Consider the following 19,794-nt stretch of genomic DNA (forward strand, 5'->3'; position numbering starts at 1 on the left):
TACATGCTATGATTTACATGCTATTTATTATTATTTACATGCTAAGTATCATCAGTTGAAATAATGAGCAGTGCACATTTGCTTTCTCTACTGGAAATATATACTCAAATCCTCTCTCTCCAGAACAGTTCACTAAAAAGATCAACTAAAGTGATCAGTATGTTGAATGGCATGTTTCCTAAAACTACAGATGAGCTCATAGATGTTTATCCTTTAAACAAAAAGAAAAGGAGTACTTGTGGCACCTTAGAGACTAACAAATTTATTTGAGCATAAGCTTTGGTGAGCTACAGCCGAAGTGAGCGGTAGCTCACGAAAGCGTATGCTCAAATAAATTTGTTAGTCTCTAAGGTGCCACAAGTACTCCTTTTCTTTCTGTGTATATAAAATCTCTCCACTGTATTTTCCACTGCATACATCTGATGAAGTGAGTTGTAGCTCACAAAAGCTTATGCTCAAATAAATTTGTTCGTCTCGAATGTGCCACAAGTACTCCTTTTCTTTTTGCGGATACAGACTAACACAGCTGCTACTCTGAAACCTATCCCTTAAACGTTACAGACAAATGAAATTGCGATTTTGTCAAAAATGCATAGACGGGTTTGGGAGGTAATGCAGCCCACATCTTTTTCCAGGAGACAAAGCTTACCTCTCCATCAGAGTTCACCAGATATGTGCGGATGTCTCCTCCAGTGCCCCAGCTGCTCTGATTCTTCCACACAAGGACAGAAGGGGGGCTATGAGTCACACCTGCATCTGCAGCCCAGATCTAAGAAAGAAATTCTATAAGCAGATGTTTGTACCCTTTTTATTTTTATATATTTAAAAAACCCTATATTTTTCCTTTTCTCATTACCCTTTTCTTGCCACCCCACTTGCTCCTTCTCATTTCCCAGTGACAGTGAAGTAGATGAAACTAGAGCTATACTATTTGCAGGAAAATGTTTTTTTCCCCTACACAACGTTAAGAGGCTGTAAGTTAACAGCAACCACAGTTACAGAGAAGAGAAAATAAATGGAGTTTAATAGTTCAGTTGTCATTTCTTTTCTACATACAGCAATTAGCCCTCCTGGACTCAGTGCATTTACTATCATGATAGAGCCCAGAAACAAAATACAGCTGCATGCACATCCCGTTAACCTTTTAAGAGGCTATAAGTTCCCACTTGCTATGGCAAATATTTAAGCAATAATACAAGGAAAGCAGCTCCTTTCCTATGGAGGGACTTTTAATGCAGACTGCAGACAAAAGATCTAATTTAGTAACGATCATTTGGTGAACACAAAAATGCATATAAAATACCAGATACCAGGCCTAACCCTACAGTTCTTAATCCATTGAGCTAGTACTGCAGAAATTCAATTCCCATATGGTATTCTTTAGGAGCCTGATCTTACGCCAAACAAGTGAGCTCAATGGGAGCAGGGGCAAGCCCTATATCAAGCCCAGTTAAACACTCACATTCATACCAGGTGCCACAGCAGCAACAAAAGTGTCTCTTCAGTGACTTACTGTAACAGTTTGCCCAGCCCTGAGGACATACTTTGGAGTAAATTTATAAGCAATTTCTTCTGCATCTCCAATTTGTCTCTTCAGTCTCCAGTTACCCAGAGACTGGTCCTAATGGAAAGATATAAAAGTTTATTTAGGAACAGATATCCAGAGCCAGACAGATGGCATCTCTAATGCCTTTGTATTTATTAAAATGCTACAGATACAGAGTCACTAGCTTTTCCCACGGCTTGTTATTGGGTCACATGCACCGTAGATTCTGGGAGTATTTTTTTTTTTAATCCAGTGAATAGTTTAGATTGCAAGCTTCTTATTTAAGGCCCAATCCTGCAAAAACACAAGTAACTTCACTCATCCACTAATCCCATGAGAGTCAATGAGACTCTCAAATGAGTAAACTTACCTAGAGGCATGTTTGCAGGATCAGGCTACTAAATGGTAAGCTTCCTGGAACACTAACTAACTATCTCCCTCTTCTGTGTCTTGTATAGCGCTGACCTCAGTATTGGTGCTGAAACAATACTATCAGCATTTAAGTACCACTTTGTCACTTCGAAGGAGCAGTGCCCAAGGGAGACTGGCCATCATCTCTCTCCGGGGGAGCAGTATGTTTGGGTTACAAAAGGCCATGTCACATCTGGGTGCTAGCTCACTGCAGCCTTTCTAAAGGTTCTGCTGATACTCACCTTCTCAGAGTTGTTCTTAAGTTGAACATATTTTCCCTCCAGGTCTGTCTCTTCTATGCTGATGCCTCCTGTGGCTGAGGCTTGCTGGGACATTTGGAAACTACTACTGCTACCGCTGGTACTACCACTACTACTCCCAGTGCCAATTCCACTTGTACCACTGCCTGAAAGTTCCTCTGCTTCAACCCGTTTTCTCTTGCCTCGGGAAGAGCGAACAACCGAAGTGCTGGTGCTACTGCTGCTGGAGGTAGCCTTGGAGACCGTAACACGGGAGGACGGGCTTGGAGAGAGCTTCAACCTTAACGCAATCAGACAGACATTTTAACCAGATGAAGAAGGCTGAAGTTAGATTCTCAGGACTAGTCCAGGGGATTATTTGAGAGAATTAATCTATACAATAACATGCCACAGTACACCAATACCCTAGGCTTTTACATGAACTGCTTTAAGGCATGACGACAGAAGCAGGAGAAACACAGAGCCCTGCAACCTTTGGCAGGTAAGTACAAAAGGAGCTGAATGTCAAGCACATGTTCATCCACAGTATTTCTAAACATTTGAATAGGTAGGTGTTCAGATGAGAGCAGCTGCAACTGCCTCACTTTATGAGCATTATATATATAGTGGCCCCAGGTTCCAAGAGGCCAGCGTGGCCCTCAATTAGGCAAAGTTTGGGCACTGCTGTTCAAATAGGACAAAACAATGTCAAAGCTGGGAAAAATTCCCACCAGTGCAGAGTGTGAAGCATGTGAAACCTATACCTACCTCTTTTCCTCACCCTCCAGAAGTTTTCGGTAAGCACTGATCTCCATGTCCAGCGCTAATTTGACATCAAGCAGTTCCTGGTATTCTGCAAGCTGCTGCTGCATCTGGTCCCTCATTTCCATCATTTCCCTCTCCTTGGCATCTAGCATCTTCCTGAACTTGTCCTGCTCACCAGCCATCATATCCTCCAGTTCCCGAATGCGATCTTCTGCAACACTAGCCTATGGTCACAGTAAAACAAGAAATCAACTTGGCATGTGTATGGAGACAGAGGAGGATACGTGATTTCCCTATGACAGGTATTGCAAATGGGGAAACAAAACCAGGCAGCTAGACTCAGGAATTCAATTACAGCCATGCATTTCCAGAGGCAGAACAGACATATGGGTCCCCATCTAGCCCAGCCCACAGGGAAAGGGCAGTGTATTATTCACTCTAGCTTTAAATGGCATAAGCAACAGGGCTTTAGGGAACTCTTGGCAGGGTATGCTCCTGCAACTTAGATATTCACTAGGCCCCTTGTCTACTGAAATCCAGACTAATTAATCTTTCGGGAAACCCCTTTCATCCCCTGAAATGTAGGGAAAAAGTTGAGTTTTGAGATGGAATATATGCAACAGGGGTTACTGTACCAGGAACAGTTGGTAGGATTGGGGCTATAATGGCAGTTTAATAATTAGTGTAAAATGGGATACAGGTCACATGGTCTGATAAGTAACTTTAGAATAATATTTTCAGTGCAAATACTCACAATTACAAGTTTAAAATTCACCTTCCATAAAAATATGTATAAAATGTACTGTTTTCTACAAACATACCTGCTAGTCAACTCATTCTCCAGAGCATTCATGGAGCGTGAACAAAGGGAAAGGAATTAAAGTTTTATTTGACCAACCGTTCACAGAGTTTTAGATGTACGGAAATGTAGTCCCTTCACCTGTTTTTGCAAGCCAGAAAGCTGGTAGCTGAGAGACTCTATCCTCATGCGAGCTTCCTTCAGCTCCTCCCGGGCAGCGCTGGCAGCTTTGTCATTTTGGTCAGAGGACATTTTGGCATTCTCCAACTGGAAGAGAGTTTGGCACAGGATACTCACATTAGACTAGGCTTCACAGGCTTAGGGTTGCATTGGCTAAACCTGCTTGTGCTACTAGAACAGAAAGTCCATCATCTTTTCCATTTTACACACACACAATTTTAATATGACTGCAAAACTGGCTAAGAAATACAGTCTGTATCTAGAAACAACAGTTTAATAGAGAATTTCAAATAAGTCAAATTTAAAATTAACTGCTTTCATTAACTTTCTGCAAAGTTAAATGTCAGCTGTACAACCACGTTATAGCCATTCCATTAATAAGAAATGGTTACTCACCTATTTTTCTGTAGCTGTCGTTCTTCAAGATGTGTTGCACATCTCCATTCCACTGTAGGTGTGTGCACACCCACTGCACAGCTGTCAGAAATTTTTCCCATGGCAGTCCCTGTTGGGGCGACTTGAATGCCCTCTGCTGCCTTGCACTACTGCATGCAGGTATACAAGGTGGAACTGCCCTGACCCCCCTCAGTCTCTTCTTACCAGAACAATTCCAATAGAGAGAAGGAGTAAACAGAGTGGAAACAGAAACGTGCAACACATCGTGAAGTTACCAAAAAAACCAGTAACAGTTTCTACTTCGAGTGACTGCACATGTCCATTCCGCTGTAGGTGACTCACAAGCAGTTCGAACTGGAGGTGGTTTCAGTGTTTACTTTAATAGGGATTTGATTACTCATCCAAATCTGGAATTGTCTCTGGATTGCTGAGAGGTAGCAAAGTGAGAGGCAAATGTACGGAATGATGACGAGGTTGCTGCCTTACAAATGTCCAAGATGGGCACGTGAGCCAGAAAAACCGCAAAAGCTGCCTGAGACCTTGCTGAACAGGCTGACGCTCTACTCAGGGGCGTCACATTATCAAACTGATAGCATAACCGAATATAACTGGATATCCAAGAAAAGATTCTTGGAGTGGACACTGGACAGGCTTTCATTCTGTCTGCAATTGTGATGAACAGTGGTACTGAAGACCTAAACGATTTAGTCTGATTCAGGTAAAAAGCCAAAGCTCTTCTAACATCTAGAGTGAGAAGCTTTTCCCTGTCTTTATGCATATGAGGCTTTGGAAAGAAGACCAGTCATCAGATTGCTTAATTAAGGTGAAAACTGGAAACCGCTTTAGAAAGAAACTTTGGGTGAGGACAAAGGCAAACTGTTACTACAGAAGACAATATAGGGAGGCTCTGACACACTAGCACTTGCATTTTCCCAACTTTTCTGACCAATGTAACAGCAGCCAAAAAAAGGCACTTTAATTGAAAGGTGTAGCAGTGAACAGATTGCCAGAAACCCAAAGGGGGAACCAGTCAGCTTTGCTGAAATTAGATTCAAGTTCCATGGGTGTGGGTGTGTCAGGATACTGTATCTGTGGATATAATTTTTTTTTTTTTTTGGGTGCAGAATTCCCTCAGGAGTAAATTATATTCCGAAAGAATTGCCATTATTCTAAGTTAGGAAAGCCTCCTGGAGATTCAGCCTCCAGTGTCCCTCTGGGGTGCAGAAGCCATGTTAATTCCCTCTTCTCTCTCTCTCTCAAGTTCAGGTTAAGACAATCCCTGCTTGTTTCCCTGATAGCTTTGTTTGTGGCTAATATGTAAACTTAGGTTAACCCACATTTCTTTGTCTAAGACAGACCTGTTTATCACTTTTACCTAGGCTAGGATGTCTGTTTTAAACAGGTTTCAGAGTAACAGCCGTGTTAGTCTGTATTCGTAAAAAGAAAAGGAGTACTTGTGGCACCTTAGAGACTAACCAGTTTATTTGAGCATGAGCTTTCGTGAGCTACAGCTCACTTCATCGGATGCATAGCATATCGTGGAAACTGCAGAAGACATTATATACACACAGAGACCATGAAACAAAACTTCCTCCCACCCCACTCTCCTGCTGGTAACAGCTTATCTAAAGTGATCATCAAGTAGAGCCATTTCCAGCACAAATCCCAGCCCATCCCTCTTTGAAACCTCTCTTTATAATGCGCGTGATAATCAAGGTGGGTCATTTCCAGCACTAATCCAGGTTCTCTCACCCCCCCCCACACCCCCCTCCAAAAACCACACACACAAACTCACTCTCCTGCTGGCAATAACTCATCTTACAATGTGCACAGCAATAATCCAAGTTTAACCAGAACGTCTTGGGGGGGGGTTTGTAGGAAAAAAACAAGGGGAGATAGGCTACCTTGCATAATGACTTAGCCACTCCCAGTCTCTATTCAAGCCCAAATTAATAGTATCCAATTTGCAAATGAATTCCAATTCAGCAGTTTCTCGCTGGAGTCTGGTTTTGAAGTTTTTTTGCTTTAAGATAGCGACCCTCATGTCTGTGATTGCGTGACCAGAGAGATTGAAGTGTTCTCCGACTGGTTTATGAATGTTATAATTCTTGACATCTGATTTGTGTCCATTTATTCTTTTACGTAGAGACTGTCCAGTTTGACCAATGTACATGGCAGAGGGGCATTGCTGGCACATGATGGCATATACCACATTGGTGGATGTGCAGGTGAACGAGCCTCTGATAGTGTGATTGCGTGACCAGAGAGATTGAAGTGTTCTCCGACTGGTTTATGAATGTTATAATTCTTGACATCTGATTTGTGTCCATCAGAGACACTATCAGAGGCTCGTTCACCTGCACATCCACCAATGTGATATATGCCATCATGTGCCAGCAATGCCCCTCTGCCATGTACATTGGTCAAACTGGACAGTCTCTACGTAAAAGAATAAATGGACACAAATCAGATGTCAAGAATTATAACATTCATAAACCAGTCGGAGAACACTTCAATCTCTCTGGTCACGCAATCACAGACATGAGGGTCACTATCTTAAAGCAAAAAAACTTCAAAACCAGACTCCAGCGAGAAACTGCTGAATTGGAATTCATTTGCAAATTGGATACTATTAATTTGGGCTTGAATAGAGACTGGGAGTGGCTGGAAATGGCTCTACTTGATGATCACTTTAGATAAGCTGTTACCAGCAGGAGAGTGGGGTGGGAGGAAGTTTTGTTTCATGGTCTCTGTGTGTATATAATGTCTTCTGCAGTTTCCACGATATGCTATGCATCCGATGAAGTGAGCTGTAGCTCACGAAAGCTCATGCTCAAATAAACTGGTTAGTCTCTAAGGTGCCACAAGTACTCCTTTTCTGTTTTAAACATGTTTTAATAACATTATACAAAGGGAATTAATAACTTCACATATAAATTTAACATATGCATTTTACAATGATATTAATGACCAGTGTGGTGTTAGTTTCAAATGCCTTAGAGGGCATATTTTGTTCAAACCTCATTGCAGTAGTGTGTAAAATGTAAATATAGAGGTGCTTAGGGTCAAACACATCTTTTAAGTTGATGACAGCATACCAGTGCCTGGGATCCAGAGAAGGAATAATGGAAGCTAGAGTTTTTTCAGGAACTTGAGTTCTTTCAGATCTAAAATAGGCCTGAGACCTCCTTTTGCTTTTGGGATTAGAAAATAGCAGGAATAAAACCTCTTTCCTGCGAGTAACAGAGGAACTTCCTCTATGGCTCCCATGAGACAAAGAGATTGGACCTCCTATAGTACAACAGCCTCATGACAGAGCTCCCTGAACAAGGACAAGGAACAGGAGTGGGAGGGGGGGATGGAAACAAACTCAAGGGTATATCCCAATTCCACTATGCTTAAGATCTGTGGTGATGCCAGACCAAGAATTTAGGAAGTGGGATAGGCGATTAGCAAATGGGGGATGTGAAAAGATGGTACTCTGCAGACTGGCAGTCTGTCCTTGACCAATGCATCAAACTGTTTGTTTGGAGGACCCAGCTTGCCTAGATGAACCAGCACTGCAGAGGCAGAAAGAGGTGGAGGACGTCTCTTGTAACTTCTGCCCTTCCTGGACACGTCCTTGGTACAGGTCATGAAATTTGGATAGTGGGAGTGCTATGGGCAAAAGGAGTTTCTTTTTGTTGCCAACATATAAATACCCAGAGACTTAAGGGTTGCTTTTGATTCCTTGAGACTACGCAGCCTCTTGTCAGTCTTTCCAGAAAAGAGTGAAGGACCCTCAAAAGGGATCTTGAATGGTCTATTGGCACCACCCCCTATAGTAAGTACCCTTTTGGAGGTCTTGAATAGTCTCGTGAACCTCAGGGGGCACAGGGCAGGGGAGGAGTGGGCAGGGATGACCCAAAATGACTGCAGCCATGAACACCACCACCTATTGTTGGCAGAGATCATGTGTCAAGCTGCAGAGTCAGCTGCATCTAGACCAGCCTGCAAAGACGTTCTGGCAACTAATTTCCCCTCATCCACCATCACAGTAAATCCCTGTTTCAGCTTGTCTAGAAGCCTGTCCTTAAATTTTACATTTTACCCTGTGAGATAATATTGTAATGACCGAGCAGAGCCTGCTGGTTTGCAATTCAAAGCTATGAACCTCCAGTGGAATAAAGCTTCCTTCCAAATAAGGCCAATTTCTTTACTTCTTTGCTTTTCAGCATTAACGCCTAGTGACCCTGTCTCCTCTTTTTCATTGGCTACAGAGACTAACAGGGAGCCCAGAGAGGGATGATTTTAGAAATGTTTCGAGCCCTGTGAGGGGATGTAATAACTACTCCGCTCTTTTTGCGGTGGTGGGCAGGGAAGATGGCGTCTGCAACAGAACACTTTCAGGCTCAAGGATAGCCTCCTTAATAGGGAGAGCTACCTTACAGGGTCTCATGGAGGCTAAAGTGTCCACAAGCATGTGCGACTTTTCCTGGACCTCCTCTGGCTGGACATTCAGAGGTGCAGCCATCCTCTTCAGCATCTCCCGATGGCCTTTGTAATCATCAGGTGCAGGAGAAAGTGTCTCTACTTACCACTGCCTCATTGGTGGATGAAGAGGAGGTGGCCAAGGGCTGGTGAGGTGGACCATCCTCTGATTCCTCTACGGGAAACTCCTGAGAGCAAACCTCTGCATGTACAGGTCTGGTACCGAGGGTGGCTTGATGTGACTCTGGTACAGACACTTGCAAAGGCAAGTTGTGAGGCATGCAGGCATGCCCTAGATTGAGGAGGATCCCCAAGGTTCATGAAAGGCCACTGATATGGCTCCTGGACCCCAATTATGACCAGGCCATTGGTCTTCGTGTGACTGCATCTGGTACCATGGTGGATAGGCTGTATGTATTCAGGTAGTGACATGTAAGAACCTCGGAATCCAATGACAAGTCCTCATCCTCCCACCAGGAGAGAGCTGACACCATCGGTACTGGGGAGACAGATTAAAAGCCTGGAGGTTGGAAGTACTGCGAAATCATGGCTGGTTCCTCCCTACTTGCTACTGATCTGAGATGTATGTTAAAGGGTGGGCCCGAAGGTACCATATGAGGCATCAGAGAAACAGTCAACGTTGATACTTTAGACACCGGAGCTGGGTGAGAATCCTGAACAGCCAGGAAAACCGGTACTGACAAGCTGAATAACTCCCAAGCTGCCGCATAAGCCTTGGGCATAAACGGCACTGTGATAGAATGCTGGGCAACAACAGCTGAGCCAGCACCGGTCACTGCAGCTCCAATTAAACACTCCAGAACAGACCTGGTTAAGAAGAGCTGTGCCTAACCGGTGGGTGGAGGAGAGTTGGAAGGCTAATTAAGCCATTCAGCCAAGATACAAGAAGGCACAGGAAGGAAGTAGGAAGGGGGAAAGCAGGCAGTGAGACGGAGAGAGAGATTGCTCTTTCCTGCTTACCTCAGGAGCTGAGGGCTCCCTAAGACGTTAGGAGTACGGCTGTATATTGTACAAGTGTGGTGGGAACCGACATTGTAAATAAACTGCACTGGGGGTTTTACTAGCATAAAGGTTTCTCAGCGGTTTGTGGACTTGAGCAGAGGTAGGAGTGAGTGGGCCCTGCCATAGGCACCAGGAAATCCTGCAGTACTGATATCTGAAACAAGGTCCATCTTGTCCAGTGGAGGTCCATCAGTGCCAGATACTTCAGAGGAAGGAGTAAAAGCCCTGCAGCTGGCAGATAATCCGCTTCCCTCATTAGGTCTCATGGTGATCTCTAGCAGTTCAAAGATTGGTTGTAGCCCTGACACACAAGATTTATTAACCCTTCCAAAATTTTTGTTAGCATTAACTATAACACTGGATATCTGTTATCCTTACAAATGTCCAATCCCTTTCTGAATCTTGCTAAATTCTTGGTCTCAGTGACATCCTGTGAGTTTCACAGTCTAATTATTTGCTGTGTGAAAAAGTTTTTTTTGTTTGTTTGTTTTTGTTTATTATGAATTTGTCACCCCTTCTAATTTCATTGAAACTCCCCTTGTTCTTGTGTTTTGACACAGGGAGAACAGAAACTCCTGATACACCACCTCAAACCAGATATTATTTTATATACTTTTATCAAGCCTCCCCCAATCCCAGGTAAACAATACATTTTTTCAGTCTCTCTTCATGTGAAAGTTTTTCCAGCTCTCTAATAATTTTCAATGTCCTTGTCTGAACCCCCTTTAATTCCATAGTATCTTTTTTGTGAGGAGGGAGACAATACAGTACAGATTTTTATAATGTTATTATAATCTATTCTCTATCCCTTTTCTTAAACATCCAAACATTTTGATAGCTTTTTTAATGGCAGCTGATTATCGAGCAAGTCTTCATAGAGCTGTCTACAATGATGCCCAGGTTGCATTGCTGAGTTGATACATGCAGTGTTGTTGTAGCCATGTTGGTCCCAGGATATTAGAGAGACAAGGTAGGCGAGGGAATATCTTTTATTAGACCAACTTCTGTTGGTGAGAGCAACAAGTTTTCAAGCTTACACAGAGCTTTTCTTCAGGTGTGGGAGTTGACACAGTTAATTAGAATCCTGTAAGGTGTAGGAGTAGTTTACCTTTTCCTCTCCAATGTGCATTACTTTAATTTATCAATATCGAACTTCATCTGCCATCCATACAACCTTAACCTGGCCCTCTGTTTGATGCCATTGTTCTCATGGGATTAATCTTTTATTTCCCACTGTTTGTGGTTTTGAATCTCATGTTAATTCACTTTCACCATTTACAACAAATGTGTCCATTGGTTTATAATTAATAGTACTGTGAACTATGTTACTCAGGGGCGGGGTTTCTAATAGATAAGAGCATTTTTAAATACTTTTATTTGGTAGGTGTTCTATATGTAAAGGCTGTAAAGAAGTGATGGAATGGATAAGACAGTCAGTCTGGACAAAAATCACATTGGGGAACAAAGCTACTAGAGCCTCCCCTGGGATAGTGCTTGAGGTGTACTATAGACCACCGGGATCTGATCTGGATATGGATAGAGACCTCTTTAATGCTTATAATGAAGTAAATACTAATGGGAATTGTGTGGTCATGGGAGACTTGTCCTTCAGTTTATATCTGGGAAGTTAAAGTGCTAGTAATAATAACAGGGGCTCAGATTTTATTGGATGCAATAGCTGATGGATTCCTTCACCAAGTAGTTGCTGAACCAACAAGAGGGGTTTCCATTTTAGATTTGGTTTTGGTGAGCAGTGAGGATCTCATAGAAGAAATGGTTCTAGGGCACAACCTTGGTTCGAGTGATCACGAGCTAAGTCAGTTCAAACTAAATGGAAGGATAAATAAAAATAGATCTGTGACTAGGGTTTTTGATTTCCAAAGGGCTAACTTTAAAAAATTAAGGAAATTAGTTAGGGAAGTGGATTGGACTGAAGAACTTGTGGATCTAAAGGCGGAGGAGACATGGAATTACTTCAATTCGAAGTTGCAGAAACTATCAGAAGCCTGCATCCCAAGAAAGGGGAAAAAGCTCATAGGCAGGAGTTGTAGACCAAGCTGGATGAGCAAGCATCTCAAGGAGGTGATTAAGACAAAGCAGAAAGCCTACAAGGAGTAGAGGATGGGATGGATCAGCAAGAAAAGCTAACTCATTGAGGTCAGAACGTGTAGGGATAAAGTGAGAAAGGCCAAAAGCCATGTAGAGTTGGACCTTGCAAAGGGAATTAAAACCAATAGTACAGTACAGACCTGTTTATGCGTGAATGTCGGGAGTCAAGCCATTAACGGACTGCAGGTTAAGAGGGCCATGCTGAAAAAAGTGTTTATGATTCACTTAGGAAAAAATGCCGTTATTTTCTGCTCTTTCTGGCTCACATTTTTTTTTCCCTTTCTTACGAAGTCTGTCATTCACCGCAGATGAAATGCGTTCACGGCCGATTCATCAGCTGATAGGCTTTCTCCAGAAATCGATACCTGCGCTATGCCATGATGCTTTTTAAAACAAATTTATAAACCCCTTGCTGGCTAGGAATGATTCATCCCCCGTCAAATTTCCAAATTTTGTCGCTTGGGCTTGAAGAATTGGCCCACTGAGCGGCATTCCTTTCAGCCTTTCCCGAGCAAACCCCATGCACGTGGCTTTGTCTGTTGTGGGTTTTGCTGAATAGCGCACACATTTTCGCTTAAGCCCCGCGGCAGAATCGATATTTTGTACAAAGCCGTTCAATTTAGATTCGTTTTTTAGCCATCCTCTGAGAGTAGATTCGGCAATCCCAATATCTTTTGAAACCTTGGCCTGGGTTTCTCCGCTATTTACTCGATCTATTGCAGCTAGCTTTTCTTCTACAGCGTAGGAACTCTGACGCTTGCCCTCTGCCATTATATTAGGCCTACAGTTAAAATTTTCTAATGTAGTGTGTATATATATAACTATATAACTACTATATATTATATATTTCTCTAGTGTGACAATGACTAAGCGTGCGTGATACATCTTTTCTAATATCGGTAAAGACGTACAACACGTTTCTGCTCCACACTTCCTGTCGATTTCTATGTCAGTGAGTTAGTGAGCAAATCTGTAGCGCTATATAGCAAGTTCCTGTACCGCGTGTTAACGAGTCTCGCGTTAAATAGGTAGCACTGGGAGGCATGGCACTACCGTGCGTTAAGCGGATTCGTGCGTTAAGCAGGTCTGTACTGTAAAAGGTTCTATAACCATATATATAAGAAGAAAACAAGGAAAGAAGAAGTGGGACCGCTAAACACTGAGGATGAAGGGGAGGTAAAGGATAATCTAGGCATGGCCCAATATCTAAACAAATACTTTACCTCAGTCTTTAATAAGGAGCTTCTGGATAATGGTAGGATGATAAATGGGAATGAGGATATGGTGGTAGATATTACCACATCCAAGGTAGAAGCCAAACTCAAACAGTTTAATGGGACTAAATCGGGGGGCTCAGATAATCTTAATCCAAGAATATTAAAGGAACTGACACCCGAAATTGCAAGCCCATTAGCAAGAATTTTTAATGAATCTGTAAATTCAGGGGTTGTACCGTATGACTGGAGAATTGCTAACAGAGTTCCTAATTTTAAGAAAGGAAAAAAAAGTGATCGGGGTAACTACAGGCCTGTTAGTTTGACATCTGTAGTATGCAAGGTCTTGGAAAAAAATTTGAAGGAGAAAATAGTTAAGGACATTGAGGTAATTGGGACAAAATACAACATGGTTTTACAAAAGGTAGATCGTGCCAAACCAACCTGATCTCCTTCTTTGAAAAGGTAACAGATTTTTTAGACAAAGGAAACGCAGTGGATCTAATTTACCTTGATTTCAGGAAGGCATTTGATACAGTTCCACATGGGGAATTATTAGCTAAATTGGAAAAGATGGGGATCAATATGAAACTTGAAAGGTGGATAAGGAACTGGTTAAAGGGGAGACTACAACGAGTCATACTGAAAGGAGGTTACTAGTGGAGTTCCTCAGGGATCGGTTTGGGACCAATCTTTTTATTACTGACCTCGGCACAAAAAGTGGGAGTGTGCTAATAAAGTTTGTGGATGATACAAAGCTGGGAGGTATTGCCAATACAGAGAAGGCCCGGGATCTCATACAGAAAGATCTGGATGACCTTGTAAACTGGAGTAATAGTAATAGAAATTTAATAGTGAAAAGTGCAAGGTCATGCATTTAGGGATTAACAACCAGAATTTTTGTTATAAGCTGCGGACGCATCACTTGGAAGTAACAGAGGAGGAGAAGGACCTCGGAGTATTGGTTGATCACAGGATGACTATGAGCCGCCAATGTGATATGGCCGTGAAAAAAGCTAATGCGGTCTTGGGATGCATCAGGCGAGGTATTTCCAGTAGAGATAAGGAGGTGTTAGTACCGTTATACAAGGCACTGGTGAGACCACATCTGGAATACTGTGTGCAGTTCTGGTCTCCCACGTTTAAGAAGGATGAATTCAAACTGGAACAGGTACAGAGAAGGGCTACTAGGATGATCCGAGGAATGGAAAACCTGTCTTATGAAAGGAGACTCAAATAGCTTGGCTTGTTTAGCCTAACCAAAAGAAGGCTGAGGGGAGATACGATTGCTCTCTATAAATATATTAGAGGGATAAATACCAGGGAGGGAGAGGAATTATTTAAGCTCAGTACCAATGTGGACACAAGAACAAATGGATATAAACTGGCCATCAGGAAGTTTAGACTTGAAATTAGACAAAGGTTTCTAACCATCATAGAATCATAGAATATCAGGGTTGGAAGGGACCTCAGGAGGTCATCTAGTCCAACCCCCTGCTCAAAGCAGGACCAATCCCCAATCAAATCATCCCAGCCAAGGCTTTGTCAAGCCTGACCTTAAAAACTTCCAAGGAAGGAGATTCTACCACCTCCCTAGGTAACGCATTCCAGTGTTTCACCACCCTCCTAGTGAACAAGTTTTTCCTAATATCCAACCTAAACCTCCCCCACTGCAACTTGAGACCATTACTCCTTGTCCTGTCCTCTTCTACCACTGAGAATAGTCTAGAACCATCCTCTCTGGAACCACCTCTCAGGTAGTTGAAAGCAGCTATCAAATCCCCCCTCATTCTTCTCTTCCGCAGACTAAACAATCCCAGTTCCCTCAGCCTCTCCTCATAAGTCATGTGTTTCAGACCCCTAATCATTTTTGTTGCCCTTCGCTGGACTCTCTCCAATTTATCCACGTCCTTCTTGTAGTGTGGGGCCCAAAACTGGACACAGTACTCCAGATGAGGCCTCACCAATGTCGAATAGAGGGGAACGATCACGTCCCTCGATCTGCTCGCTATGCCCCTACTTATACATCCCAAAATGCCATTGGCCTTCTTGGCAACAAGGGCACACTACTGACTCATATCCAGCTTCTCGTCCACTGTAACCCCTAGGTCCTTTTCCGCAGAACTGCTGCCTAGCCATTCGGTCCCTAGTCTGTAGCTGTGCATTGGGTTCTTCCGTCCTAAGTGCAGGACCCTGCACTTATCCTTATTGAACCGCATCAGGTTTCTTTTGGCCCAATCCTCCAATTTTTCTAGGTCCCTCTGTATCCTATCCCTGCCCTCCAGCGTATCTACCACTCCTCCCAGTTTAGTATCATCCGCAAATTTGCTGAGAGTGCAATCCACACCATCCTCCAGATCATTTATGAAGATATTGAACAAAACCGGCCCCAGGACCGACCCCGGGGCACTCCACTTGACACCGGCTGCCAACTAGACATGGAGCCATTGATCACTACCCGTTGAGCCCGACAATCTAGCCAACTTTCTACCCACCTTATAGTGCATTCATCCAGCCCATACTTCTTTAACTTGCTGACAAGAATACTGTGGGAGACCGTGTCAAAAGCTTTGCTAAAGTCAAGAAACAATACATCCACTGCTTTCCCTTCATCCACAGAATCAGTAATCTCATCATAGAAGGCTATTAGATTAGTCAGGCATGACCTACCCTTGGTGAATCCATGCTGACTGTTCCTGATCACTTTCCTCTCGTGTAAGTGCTTCAGGATTGATTCCTTGAGGACCTGCTCCATGATTTTTCCGGGGACTGAGGTGAGGCTGACTGGTCTGTAGTTCCCAGGATCCTCCTTCTTCCCTTTTTTAAAGATTGGCACTACATTAGCCTTTTTCCAGTCATCTGGGACTTCCCTCGTTCGCCACGAGTTTTCAAAGATAATGGCCAATGGCTCTGCAATCACATCCGCCAATTCCTTTAACACTCTCGGATGCAACTCGTCCGGGCCCATGGACTTGTGCACGTCCAGCTTTTCTAAATAGTCCCTAACCACCTCTTTCTCCACAGAGGGCTGGCCATCTGCTCCCCATGTTGTGATGCTCAGCGCAGCAGTCTGGGAGCTGTCCTTGTTAGTGAAGACAGAGGCAAAAAAAGCATTGAGTACATTAGCTTTTTCCACATCCTCTGTCACTAGGTTGCCTCCCTCATTCAGTAAGGGGCCCACACTTTCCTTGGCTTTCTTCTCGTTGCCAACATACCTGAAGAAACCCTTCTTGTTACTCTTGACATCTCTTGCTAGCTGCAGCTCCAGGTGCGATTTGGCTTCATTCCTACATGCCCGAGCAATATTTTTATACTCTTCCCTGGTCATATGTCCAACCTTCCACTTCTTGTAAGCTTCTTTTTTATGTTTAAGATCCGCTAGGATTTCACCGTTAAGCCAAGCTGGTCGCCTGCCATATTTACTATTCTTTCGACTCATCGGGATGGTTTGTCCCTGTATCCTCAACAGGGATTCCTTGAAATACAGCCAGCTCTCCTGGACTCCTTTCCCCTTCATGTTAGTCCCCCAGGGGATCCTACCCATCTGCTCCCTGGGGGAGTCGAAGTCTGCTTTCCTGAAGTCCAGGGTCCGTATCCTGCTGCTTACCTTTCTTCCCTGCGTCAGGATCCCGAACTCAACCAACTCATGGTCACTGCCTCCCAGATTCCCGTCCACTTTTGCTTCCCCCACTAATTCTTCCCTGTTTGTGAGCAGCAGGTCAAGAAAAGCTCCCCCCAGTTGGCTCGTCTAGCACTTGCACCAGGAAATTGTCCCCTACGCTTTCCAAAAACTTCCTGGATTGTCTATGCACCGCTGTATTGCTCTCCCAGCAAATATCAGGAAAATTAAAGTCACCCATGAGAACCAGGGCGTGCGATCTAGTAGCTTCTGCAAGTTGCCAGAAGAAAGCCTCATCCACCACATCCCCCTGGTCCGGTGGTCTATAGCAGACTCCCACCACTACATCACTCTTGTTGCTCACACTTCTAAACTTAATCCATAGACACTCAGGTTTTTCTGCAGTTTCGTACCGGAGCTCTGAGCAGTCATACTGCTCCCTTACTTACAGTGCTACTCCACCACCTTTTCTGCCCTGCCTGTCCTTCCTGAACAGTTTATAACCATCCATGACAGTACTCCAGTCATGTGAGTTATCCCACCAAGTCTCTGTTATTCCAATCACGTCATAATTCCTTGACATCACCAGGACCTCCAGTTCTCCCTGCTTGTTTCCAAGGCTTTGTGCATTTGTATATAAGCACTTGAGATAACCTGCTGATCGCCCCTCCTTCTCAGTATGAGGCAGGAGCCCGCCCCTCACAGACGTTCCTGCCTGTGTTTCCTCCCGGTATACCTCAGGGCTTTGGTCTCCTTCCCCCGGTGAACCTAGTTTAAAGCCCTCCTCACTAGGTTAGCCAGCCTGCTCAGAGGAGTGAAGTTCTGGAACAGCCTTCCAAGGGGAGCAATGGGGGCAAAAGACATATCTGGCTTCAAGACTAAGCTTGATAAGTTTATGGAGGGGATGGTATGATGGGATAGCCTAATTTTGGCAATTAATTGATCTTTGACTATTAGCGGTAAATATGCGGTAAATATGCCCAATGGCCTGTGGTAGAATGTTAGATGGGGTGGGATCTGAGTTACTACAGAGAATTCTTTCCTGGGTATCTGGCTGGTGAGTCTTGCCTACGTGCTCAGGGTTTAGCTGATCGCCATATTTGGGGTCGGGAAGGAATTTTCCTCCAGGGCAGATTGGCAGAGGCCCTGGGGGTTTTTCACATTCCTGTGCAGCATGGGGCATGGGTCTTGCTGAAGGATTCTCTGCACCTTGAAGTCTTTAAGCCACGATTTGAGGACTTCAATAGCTCAGACATAGGTTAGGGGTTTGTTACAGGAGTGGGTGGGTGAGATTCTGTGGCCTGCATTGTTGAGGAGGTCAGACTAGACAATCATAATGGCCCCTTCTGACCTTAAAGTCTATGATTCTATGAGCACCTGGGTCTGATGCCATCAGCATTTAGGAAACTCCAACTAGCACAGAATGCTGCAACACCTCAGCAACACTGGCTCCTGCAAGAACATCAAATCTGTCATCCACTCCCGAGACTGACTTCCCACAGAACACTGAATCAAGTTCAAGGTCTCAGTCCTTACCTTCAAGGTGTTCAGGAGCCTGGGCCCAGGGTATCTGAAAGACTATCTAAAGCTCTGGGATGAAGACTATGATCCTCACACAATGAGACTCTCTACAAGAAGGATAAAGCTTGTTTGTGCAGGAGACAGAGCTTTCTAGAAGGCCTGACCAAGACTGCAGAATTAATTCCCCCAGGAACTACGAACCATAATAAACCTCCCCATTTTCCACTTCAAGGGCAAGGCGCATTATTGTGACCTTGCCTCCTCTTAGAGAAACCCAGAGAAACAAGTGTACTTAGATACATTTTTCAAAAAATATTCAAGATGGAATTAGAAAATTGCGAAGGTCCCATTACAAAGAACATCCTGGTGTTACCTTAACTATGGGGCCACTCAGAGTGCTTCCATAGTAGCATGAAAGCTCCCTGAGGTAGGGATAGAGTTCTCCCTTTGATTGTGAGACAGCCAGTAGAACACTAAGATACTGGTAATATCTACCTTGGTCTGATAGGTCTGTTCCAGCTCCATTTTGTACAGTTTGATCTGTTCGTCATGTTGATTGCGCAGATCCTGCAGGGCCTGGGCCATTTTGGATTCATACTCCTGCTGGTGACTGCTGTCTATCTCAACTAAACGGTGCTCATGCAGTTTCCTTGTCTCTCTTACTTCCTACATAAACAAAAATGCAGGCAAAGGTCCAAGTTAGGGTAAACAACATGATCAATTTCTTTTACACCACAATTAATTATTTCTATGTTATTTAGCTGCCAGGGCACTGAAAGCATCTCACAAAGTGCAACATAGTTAAAAACACAAACTTTAGAGATGTAAAGGTGAGCTCAATGTTTTAACAGATACAAAGTTATCTGGTCCCTTTCTACAGGAGCTAATTTATAAATATGTTCAAACATTAATTGTCTTCACTTAAAAAATGCAAAGAGATTCTAAAATAAGGGGCTACTCTGTGCTGCATTAACCAAATGAGAGAGCAGGATCAAATATCAGTTTTAACAGCAGAACAAGCGCAGCACAAAACCTTCCCCCCTCAACACACACACACACACTCTCTAAACCCACTGGTAGACGACACTCTGTAGAGATTCATATATTATTCTGTAAAAATGGTGTCATAAATATAAAGGGAAGAGTAACCACCTTGCTGTATACTGTGCTATAAAATCCCTCCTGGCCAGAGGCAAAACCCTTTCACATGTAAAGGGTTAAGAAGCTAAGATAACCTAGCTGGCACCTGACCAAAATGACCAATGAGAGGACAAGATACTTTCAAATCTGGAGGGGGTGGGAGGGAAAACAAAGGGTTTTTCTGGTCTGTGTGACGCTTTTGCCAGGAACAGATCAGGAATGCAGCCTCACAACCCCTATAAATTAGTAAGTAATCTAGCTAGAAATGCATTAGATTTCCTTTTGTTTAATGGCTCGTAAAATAAGCTGTGCTGGATGGAATGTATATTCCTGTTTGTGTGTCTTTTTGTAACTTAAGGTTT

The 19,794-nt window shown here is 43.6% G+C and overlaps 1 protein-coding gene and 1 long non-coding RNA gene across 8 annotated transcripts in view; one reads left to right on the forward strand and one right to left on the reverse strand.

Annotated features, from left to right (window-relative positions):
• The window catches only part of LOC119564481, a 66,458-nt gene that overhangs the window by 13,407 nt on the left and 33,257 nt on the right, over positions 1-19,794 (forward strand). For 2 of the 5 annotated variants that reach the window (XR_005223383.2, XR_005223384.2), the window contains 3 exons: positions 2,242-2,698; positions 2,985-3,263; positions 10,390-10,468. This is a non-coding gene — a long non-coding RNA (uncharacterized LOC119564481). Of the gene's footprint in view, positions 1-635; positions 796-2,241; positions 2,699-2,984; positions 3,264-10,389; positions 10,469-19,794 lie in introns of all 5 variants that reach the window. The other 3 variants (XR_005223387.2, XR_005223385.2, XR_005223386.2) reach the window with 2 other exon arrangements.
• Positions 1-19,794, reverse strand: part of LMNB2 (lamin B2) — a 98,102-nt gene that overhangs the window by 12,857 nt on the left and 65,451 nt on the right. For 2 of the 3 annotated variants that reach the window (XM_037886006.2, XM_043535951.1), the window contains 6 exons: positions 18,788-18,958; positions 3,902-4,027; positions 2,965-3,185; positions 2,200-2,497; positions 1,514-1,621; positions 650-769 (listed from right to left, as the gene is read on the reverse strand). In XM_037886006.2, coding sequence (XP_037741934.1) covers positions 650-769; positions 1,514-1,621; positions 2,200-2,497; positions 2,965-3,185; positions 3,902-4,027; positions 18,788-18,958 — 1,044 coding nt within the window. Of the gene's footprint in view, positions 1-642; positions 770-1,462; positions 1,622-2,199; positions 2,498-2,964; positions 3,186-3,901; positions 4,028-18,787; positions 18,959-19,794 lie in introns of those variants that run through there. The other variant, XM_037886007.2, reaches the window with a different exon arrangement.

Source organism: Chelonia mydas, chromosome 25 (genome assembly GCF_015237465.2).
Source record: "Chelonia mydas isolate rCheMyd1 chromosome 25, rCheMyd1.pri.v2, whole genome shotgun sequence".
In the NCBI taxonomy this organism is placed as follows: Eukaryota; Metazoa; Chordata; order Testudines; family Cheloniidae; genus Chelonia; species Chelonia mydas.